The sequence below is a fragment of the Silurus aristotelis genome (genome assembly GCF_946808225.1).
Source record: "Silurus aristotelis genome assembly, chromosome: 11".
In the NCBI taxonomy this organism is placed as follows: Eukaryota; Metazoa; Chordata; class Actinopteri; order Siluriformes; family Siluridae; genus Silurus; species Silurus aristotelis.
In genome coordinates this window covers 565765-575764 of record NC_139584.1, presented here as the reverse complement: position 1 = coordinate 575764, position 10000 = coordinate 565765, and the positions used below count along the sequence as shown (strand labels likewise).

The 10000-nt window shown below is 40.8% G+C and overlaps 1 protein-coding gene and 1 long non-coding RNA gene across 4 annotated transcripts in view; both read left to right on the top strand.

The window, feature by feature from the left end:
- Window positions 1–10000, top strand: part of LOC310733695 — a 94972-nt gene that overhangs the window by 81927 nt on the left and 3045 nt on the right. The gene's annotated exons all lie outside the window — the stretch shown is intronic.
- Window positions 1–10000, top strand: part of LOC310733596 (occludin) — a 31472-nt gene that overhangs the window by 19289 nt on the left and 2183 nt on the right. For all 3 annotated transcript variants that reach the window (XM_083554995.1, XM_083554994.1, XM_083554993.1), the window contains exons 4-7: window positions 895–1013; window positions 1461–1655; window positions 3715–3886; window positions 4374–4415. In XM_083554995.1, the coding sequence (XP_083411121.1) occupies window positions 895–1013; window positions 1461–1655; window positions 3715–3886; window positions 4374–4415 (528 nt within the window). The remainder of the gene's footprint in view (window positions 1–894; window positions 1014–1460; window positions 1656–3714; window positions 3887–4373; window positions 4416–10000) is intronic.

Genomic DNA, 10000 nt, shown 5'->3' with positions numbered 1-10000 from the left:
ACACACACACACCTACACCATGCAGGTGGAACATCTCTCTGCAGGACTTTATTACCCATATCACTCATATTAATATAATTATTTAAGTGGAACAAAGATAAAACACTCTCCACACACACACACACACACACACACACACACACACACACACACACACACACATTCTTTAATCTTTAGATCCCTTTTGTTTCTTCTCTATGGAAGACGTTTCCTCTGAGTTCAGGAAAGGGAAAAGTGTTAAAAAGAAAGGAACACACACACACACACACACACACACACACACACACACACACACACACACACACATATACACTGAGAGCAGACTGTCAGATTGGGTATAAGGCAGTAACGCTGACTTGTGTAACCTGTTAATGATTAACTTGTAGAAATAATAAATAACTCGAGCACAAGAAACCTCCGTGTTTCAGTTCAGTCCGTTACATGCTGGAGTTCCAGTCAGAGTTCAGTGATCCATTTCCTGTTCAGTAGCACAGACTGATGCTGGAATTCACTGAAAGTAAGTGACTTCCTGTAATAAATAAGCACGCGAGTAACACCGGGGATGAAGCCGTGGTCCTCAAAGCCTGCATGGTGAAAGAGATCGATAAAGAGACGTGTTTACAAGAAGTTTTAACACATTAGAACAGGATGAAAGTCAAAAACTGAAGCAGGATGATGACATCACTGAGAACAGGACGCGTCTCCAGAATGTGTGTGAAGTAAAGACAGAATCTCACCCAGCGAGAGTCCTGAGACGACAGTATTGTGTTTTATCTGGTGCTGGTTGTGTTTTTGTTCTCGTGATTAAATTATGATCTGATCCTAAAACAGGTGTGGAAAAACTTTTAGTTGTAAAGATGTAAAAAATGACCACCATGATGTTTTTTTAATCAGGTGAACAATATGGGTGATGGACAGAGCGTCCACGAAGCATCGGTGATGTTCTCAGAAAAAGGAGCATTACCTCTGAACAAGTCCCACAGTGTGACCTCCATCCCCTATACACCTCCAGCGTGAGTCTCCGCCCCTTTTTCATTGTTATTGTTATTATTATGATGTTGTTGTTGTTGTTGTTGAGTAAACATCACCTTCTGTACAAGGCAGTGCTGAGCTCCAGTCCACTCTGATTCTGTCTCTATTTACCTTCTACACTGTAGAACTCACTCACTCACTGTAGAACCTCATTCTTCATCTTCTTCTTCTTCATCATCTCCTTTTCTTCATCTTTTTCATCTCCTTTTTCATCATCATCTTCTTATTCACATCCTCCCATCTTTCTGTCATTTTCATCACCACCATCTCTGTGATCATCTTCATCTTTATTTTCTCACTCTTCATCATCTTTTTCTTTATAATCACCAGCATCATCATCTTCTACTTCTTTATCATCATCATCTTGTTCCTTTGAAAGTCCTCTTCTCTGTGGTGTGGTTGGTGATGTGATGTTGATGGACCCACAGGTACTCGGAGTGTGTGTTCAGTCGTGCTCAGGATCCTGAGAGCTCGAGTCCGTCAGACAGAACAGAGAGGAAACCTGCAGCACTGCGAGGGAAACGCCGCAGGAGAAACCCTGAGCTGGACGAGTCTCAGTACGAAACCGAGTACACTACAGGAGGAGAGACTGGGAATGAACTGGATCCCAATCATTGGACCAGGTAATACACACACACACACACACACACACACACACACACACACATATACACATATACACATATACACACACATATACACACACACACACACACACACACACACACACACACACACATATACATACACACACACACACACACACACACACACACACATATACATACACACACACACACACACACACACACACACACACACACACATATACATACACACACACACACACACACACACACACACACACACACACACACACACATATACATACACACACACACACACACACACACACACACACACACACACACACATATACATAGACACACACACACACACACACACACACACACACACACACACACACATATACATATACACACACACACACACACACACACACATATACATACACACACACACACACACACACACACACACACACACACATATACATACACACACACACACACACACACACACACACACACACACACACACACATATACATAGACACACACACACACACACATATATACACACACATATACACATACACAAACACAAACACACACACATATATATATATATATACACACACACACACACACACACACACATATATACATACACACACACACATATATACACACACACACACACATATATACACACACATATAAACACACAGATGCACATACACACACACATTTACATACACACACACAAACAGTGCTCAGCGTAAATAAGTGCACCCCCTTTGAAAAGTAACATTTTAAACAATATCTCAATGAACACAAAAACATTTTCCAAAATGTTGACAAGACTAAGTTTTATATAACATCTGTTTAACTTCTAAAATGAAAGTAAAGTTCATAATATGTGACATTTCTCAATTGTACTCAGATAGGGGTCAGGGGAATTTTCTTTAAGTAACACACTTTTATAGTCAGCTGTCTGCTGGACACTTGTGTAATAAAGGATTAGACTCACCTGAGCGTGACTTCTTGTTTAATTAGACATTGTATTAAATGTACTGTATCTTCACTCTAGAGACCTTCAGGGGGGTGTACTAATTTTTATTTATCACCCTAATTTGAGTTCAACTAAAAATGTTGTTCTCGAAGTTATATTATGAATTTTACTTTCATGTTAGAAGTTTAACAGATGTTATATAAAACAGTCTTGTCAACATTTTGGAGATGGTGGACACATTTACGCTGAGCACTGTATAGTACACACACACACACACACACACACACACACACACACACAGTTGAAACCACTTCAATTATTAAAGTATGTAGCTGTGCATTCCTGAGAAGATTACAGCACACTGTTAGAGTACACACACCACTGTCCACACCACTGTCCAATGTTCACAATGTGTGTGTGTGTGTGTGTGTGTGTGTGTGTGTGTGTGTGTGTGTGTGTGTGTGTGTGTGTGTGTGTGTGTGTGTGTGAGAGAGAGATCAGGATTTTAGCTTTATGTACTTTCACTGTTGTTGTTTTTTTTTATGTAGACTGCAGTTTTCTTGTTGTTTATAGTATACAACTGTGTGTGTGTGTGTGTGTGTGTGTGTGTGTGTGTGTGTGTGTGTGTGTGTTGTAAAAGAAGCTGTTTTCCTGCCCTGTTTGTTCTTGGCAGCAGGAAATACATCAGAGTGAGACAAAAAAAACCGAATATCCTGTGCAGGAGGAAATGTCATACAGATTGTTTATTTGAGGTGTGTGTGTGTGTGTGTGTGTGTGTGTGTGTGTGTGTGTGTGTGTGTGTGTGTGTGTGTATCTGTTATCATTCCTAACGATTCCAGACTCACGTGCGCCCTGTGTGCAGTCGATCAGCTGAACAGTAACAGTAACTTCAGTAACAGAGTTAAACATAATCATTGATCTGATTTATAAATATTAATCACTAATAAATTCAATTCTATAAAGCAGATAAAGGCATTGATACGTGTGTGTGTGTGTGTGTGTGTGTGTGTGTGTGTGTGTGTGTGTGTTACATGCAGTACTTGGTTAGGTGTGTACTGAGAGCTGAATTCTGTGTGTGTATTACAGTCAGTACCCAGAGATCACATCCAGCGCTCAGAGACACGACTATAAGCGGGAGTTTGACTCGGATCTGCGCACGTATAAACAGCTGTGTGCTGAAATCGATGACATCAATGACGAGCTGAACAAACTGAGTCGAGAACTCGACATGCTGAACGAGGGGACCAGCAAGTACCAGGTACCACCCTCACATCTCAACCTACATCCTGATGTCGAGTCATTACTGAAAAACTGCTCATCGCTAACGTTCACAGGGAGTGGAGAAGTACAGGATAAAAGATGTAGAGACTGGTTACTATTTCAACTAATGAGCACAACTAACTACCTATCGTTAACTTTAATTAGTGTCGGAAAATACAGGATTGCAAGATTTAAAGCAGGTTACCATGACAACTAACTAGCACTACTGACTATCTACAGCTAACGTTAACTAGGGGTGGAAAATACGGGGATCCCAAAAGTGAAGCAGGTTACCATGACAACTAACACTAGCACTACTAACTACCAATCATTAACTATAATTAGTGTTGGGAAGAACAGGATGCCAGATGTTAATCAGGTTACTATGACAACACTGATTAAGACTTATAAGAGTCCTGCTTATAATCAGGGTATTCGGTTGTTATTACCTGATCATAGTAACTGGTTGTTGTTGTTTTTTTCAGGCCGTAGCTGAGGAGTTTAATCGCCTGAAAGACCTGAAGCGGGTAAGAGACCACTACACTCTTAATACACTTTATTACACTCTATTACACTCTATTACGCGTTATTACGCTTTATTACACTCTATTACACTTTATTACACTCTATTACACTCTATTACACTCTATTACGCGTTATTACGCGTTATTACACTCTATTACACTTTATTACACTCTATTACACTCTATTACACTCTATTACGCGTTATTACGCTTTATTACACTCTATTACACTTTATTACACTCTATTACACGCTATTACACTCTATTACGCGTTATTACGCTTTATTACACTCTATTACACTTTATTACACTCTATTACACTCTATTACGCGTTATTACGCTTTATTACAGTCTATTATGCTCTATTACACTCTATTACACTTTATTACACTATTACACTTTATTACACTCTATTACACTCTATTACGCTCTATTACACTCTATTACGCGTTATTACGCTTTATTACACTCTATTATGCTCTATTACACTCTATTACACTTTATTACGCTCTATTACACTCTATTACACTTTATTACACTCTATTACACTCTATTACACTCTATTACGCTCTATTACACTCTATTACGCGTTATTACGCTTTATTACACTCTATTATGCTCTATTACACTCTATTACACTTTATTACGCTCTATTACACTCTATTACACTTTATTACACTCTATTACACTTTATTACACTCTATTACACTCTATTACGTGTTATTACGCTTTATTACACTCTATTATGCTCTATTACACTCTATTACACTTTATTATACTCTATTACACTCTATTACACTTTATTACACTCTATTACACTCTATTACGTGTTATTACGCTTTATTACACTCTATTATGCTCTATTACACTCTATTACACTTTATTACACTCTATTACACTCTATTACACTTTATTACACTCTATTACGCGTTATTACGCTTTATTACACTCTATTATGCTCTATTACACTCTATTACACTTTATTACACTCTTACATTCTTTTACACTCTATTACGCATTATTACACTTTATTACACTCTATTACACTTTATTACGCTCTATTACACTCTATTACACTTTATTACACTCTATTACACTCTATTACGTGTTATTACGCTTTATTACACTCTATTATGCTCTATTACACTCTATTACACTTTATTACACTCTATTACACTCTATTACACTTTATTACACTCAATTACATTCTATTACGCTCTATTACACTCTATTACGCTTTATTACACTCTTACACTCTATTACGCTCTATTACACTCTATTACACTATTACACTCTATTACACTCTATTACACTGTATTACACTATTACACTATATTACACTTAATTACACTCTATTACACTCTATTACACTTTATTACACTCTATTACGCTTTATTACACTCTATTACACTTTATTACACTCTATTACACTCTGTTACGCGTTATTACACTCTATTATGCTCTATTACACTCTATTACATTCTTTTACACTCTATTACGCGTTATTACGCTTTATTACACTCTATTACACTTCATTACACTCAATTACATTCTATTACACTCTATTACGCGTTATTACGCTTTATTACACTCTATTACATTCTTTTACACTCTATTACGCGTTATTACGCTTTATTACACTCTATTACGCTTTATTACATTTTATTACGCTTTATTACGCTTTATTATGTTGATGTGTGATGGTGTGTGATGGTGTGTGTTGGTGTGTGATAGTGTGTGTTGGTGTATGTTGGAGTTTGATGGTGTGTGTTGGTGTGTGTTGGTGTATGATGGTGTGTGGTATGTGATGGTGTGTGATGGTGTGTGATGGTGTGTGTTGGTGTGTGATGGTGTGTGATGGTGTGTGTTGGTGTATGATTGTGTTTGATGGTGTGTGATGGTGTGTGTTGGTGTGTGACGGTGTGTGTTGGTGTGTGTTGTGTGTGATGGTGTGTGATGGTGTGTGTGTGATGGTGTTTAATGGTATGTGATGGTGTGTGATGGTGTGTGTTGGTGTGTGATGGTGTGTGATGGTGTTTAATGGTGTGTGTTGGTGTGTGTTGGTGTATGTTGGTGTGTGTTGGTGTATGTTGGTGTGTGATGGTGTTTGATGGTGTGTGATGGTGTGTGATGGTGTGTGATGGTGTGTGATGGTGTGTGATAGTGTGTGTTGGTGTATGTTGGTGTGTGATGGTGTGTGATGGTGTGTGATGGTGTTTGATGGTGTGTGGTGGTGTGTGATAGTGTGTGTTGGTGTATGTTGGTGTTTGATGGTGTGTGTTGGTGTGTGATAGTGTGTGTTGGTGTATGTTGGTGTTTGATGGTGTGTTGGTGTGTGATAGTGTGTGTTGGTGTATGTTGGTGTGTGATGGTGTGTGATGGTGTGTGATAGTGTGTGTTGGTGTATGTTGGTGTGTGATGGTGTTTGATGGTGTGTTATGGTGTATGATGGTGTGTTATGGTGTATGATGGTGTGTGATGGTGTGTGATGGTGTGTGTTGGTGTGTGATGGTGTATGTTGGTGTATGTTGGTGTGTGATGGTGTTTGATGGTGTGTGTTGGTGTATGTTGGTGTGTGTTGGTGTTTGATGGTGTTTGATGGTGTTTGTTGGTGTGTGATGGTGTGTGATAGTGTGTGTTGGTGTGTGATGGTGTGTTATGGTGTGTGATGGTGTGTGTTGGTGTGTTTTGGTGTGTGATAGTATGTGTTGGTGTATGTTGGTGTGTGATGGTGTATGTTGGTGTATGTTGGTGTGTGATGGTGTGTGATGGTGTTTGATGGTGTTTGATGGTGTGTGATGGTGTGTGATAGTGTGTGTTGGTGTATGTTGGTGTGTGATGGTGTTTGATGGTGTGTGTTGGTGTGTGATGGTGTGTGATAGTGTGTGTTGGTGTGTGATGGTGTGTTATGGTGTGTGATGGTTTGTGATAGTATGTGTTGGTGTGTGATGGTGTGTGATGGTGTGTGATAGTGTGTGTTGGTGTGTGATGGTGTGTTATGGTGTATGATGGTGTGTGTTGGTGTATGATGGTGTGTGTTGGTGTGTGTTGGTCTGTGATGGTGTGTGTTGGTGTGTGATGGTGTGTGTTGGTGTATGATTGTGTTTGATGGTGTGTGTTGGTGTGTGATTGTGTGTGTTGGTGTGTGTTGGTGTATGATTGTGTGTGATGGTGTGTGATGGTGTGTGTTGGTGTATGATTGTGTTTGATGGTGTGTGTTGGTGTGTGATGGTGTGTGTTGGTGTGGGATGGTGTGTGTTGGTGTGGGATGGTGTGTGTTGGTGTGGGATGGTGTGTGTTGGTGTGTGATGGTGTGTGTTGTGTGTGATGGTGTGTGATGGTGTGTGTTGGTGTGTGATGGTGTGTGTTGGTGTGTGATGGTGTGTGTTGTGTGTGATGGTGTGTGATGGTGTGTGTTGTGTGTGATGGTGTGTGATGGTGTGTGTTGGTGTGTGTTGGTGTGTGATGGTGTGTGTTGGTGTATGATTGTGTGTGATGGTGTGTGTTGGTGTGTGATGGTGTGTATTGGTGTGTGTTGGTGTGTGTTGGTGTATGATTGTGTGTGATGGTGTGTGATGGTGTGTGATGGTGTGTGTTGGTGTATGATTGTGTGTGATGGTGTGTGTTGGTGTGTGATGGTGTGTGTTGGTGTGTGTTGGTGTATGATTGTGTTTGATGGTGTGTGATGGTGTGTGTTGGTGTATGATGGTGTGTGATGGTGTTTGTTGGTGTGTTATGGTGTGTGTTGGTGTATGATTGTGTGTGATGGTGTGTGATGGTGTGTGTTGGTGTGTGTTGGTGTGTGATGGTGTGTGATGGTGTGTGTTGGTGTATGATTGTGTGTGATGGTGTGTGTGATGGTGTGTATTGGTGTGTGTTGGTGTGTGATGGTGTGTGTTGGTGTGTGTTGGTGTATGATTGTGTGTGTTGGTGTGTGATGGTGTGTGTTGGTGTATGATTGTGTTTGATGGTGTGTGATGGTGTGTGTTGGTGTGTGACGGTGTGTGTTGGTGTGTGATGGTGTGTGTTGTGTGTGATGGTGTGTGTTGGTGTATGATGGTGTGTGATGGTGTGTGTTGGTGTATGATTGTGTGTGATGGTGTGTGTTGGTGTGTGATGGTGTGTGTTGGTGTATGATTGTGTATGATTGTGTGTGATGGTGTGTGATGGTGTGTGTTGGTGTATGATTTTGTTTGACGGTGTGTGATGGTGTGTGTTGGTGTGTGTTGGTGTGTGATGGTGTGTGTTGGTGTGTGTTGGTGTGTGATGGTGTGTGTTGTGTGTGATGGTGTGCGATGGTGTGTGATGGTGTGTGTTGGTGTGTGTTGGTGTATGATTGTGTGTGATGGTGTGTGATGGTGTGTGTTGGTGTGTGATGGTGTGTGTTGGTGTGTGATGGTGTGTGTTGGTGTGTGATGGTGTGTATTGGTGTGTGTTGGTGTATGATTGTGTATGATTGTGTGTGATGGTGTGTGATGGTGTGTGTTGGTGTATGATTGTGTGTGATGGTGTGTGTTGGTGTGTGATGGTGTGTGTTGGTGTGTGTTGGTGTATGATTGTGTTTGATGGTGTGTGATGGTGTGTGTTGGTGTATGATGGTGTGTGATGGTGTGTGTTGGTGTGTGATGGTGTGTGATGGTGTGTGTTGGTGTATGATTGTGTTTGATGGTGTGTGATGGTGTGTGTTGGTGTATGATGGTGTGTGATGGTGTGTGTTGGTGTGTTATGGTGTGTGTTGGTGTATGATTGTGTGTGATGGTGTGTGTTGGTGTGTGTTGGTGTGTGATGGTGTGTGATGGTGTGTGTTGGTGTATGATTGTGTGTGTTGGTGTGTGATGGTGTGTGATGGTGTGTGATGTTGTGTGTTGGTGTGTGATGGTGTGTGATGGTGTGTGATGTTGTGTGTTGGTGTATGATTGTGTTTGATGGTGTGTGATGGTGTGTGATGGTGTGTGTTGGTGTGTGACGGTGTGTGTTGGTGTGTGACGGTGTGTGATGGTGTGTGTTGTGTGTGATGGTGTGTGTTGGTGTATGATTGTGTGTGATGGTGTGTGTTAGTGTATGATTGTGTGTGATGGTGTGTGATGGTGTGTGTTGGTGTGTGATGGTGTGTGTGTTGGTGTATGATTTTGTTTGATGGTGTGTAATGGTGTGTGATGGTGTGTGTTGGTGTGTGATGGTGTGTGTTGTGTGTGATGGTGTGTGATGGTGTGTGTTGGTGTGTGTTGGTGTATGATTGTGTGTGATGGTGTGTGATGGTGTGTGTTGGTGTGTGATGTGTGTGTTGGTGTGTGTTGGTGTATGATTGTGTGTGATGGTGTGTGTTGGTGTGTGATGGTGTGTGTTGGTGTATGATTGTGTATGATTGTGTGTGATGGTGTGTGTTGGTGTATGATTGTGTGTGATGGTGTGTGATGGTGTGTGTTGGTGTATGATTGTGTTTGATGGTGTGTGATGGTGTGTGTTGGTGTATGATGGTGTGTGATGGTGTGTGTTGGTGTGTGTTGGTGTATGATTGTGTGTGATGGTGTGTGTTGGTGTGTGTTGGTGTGTGTTGGTGTGTGATGGTGTGTGATGGTGTGTGTTGG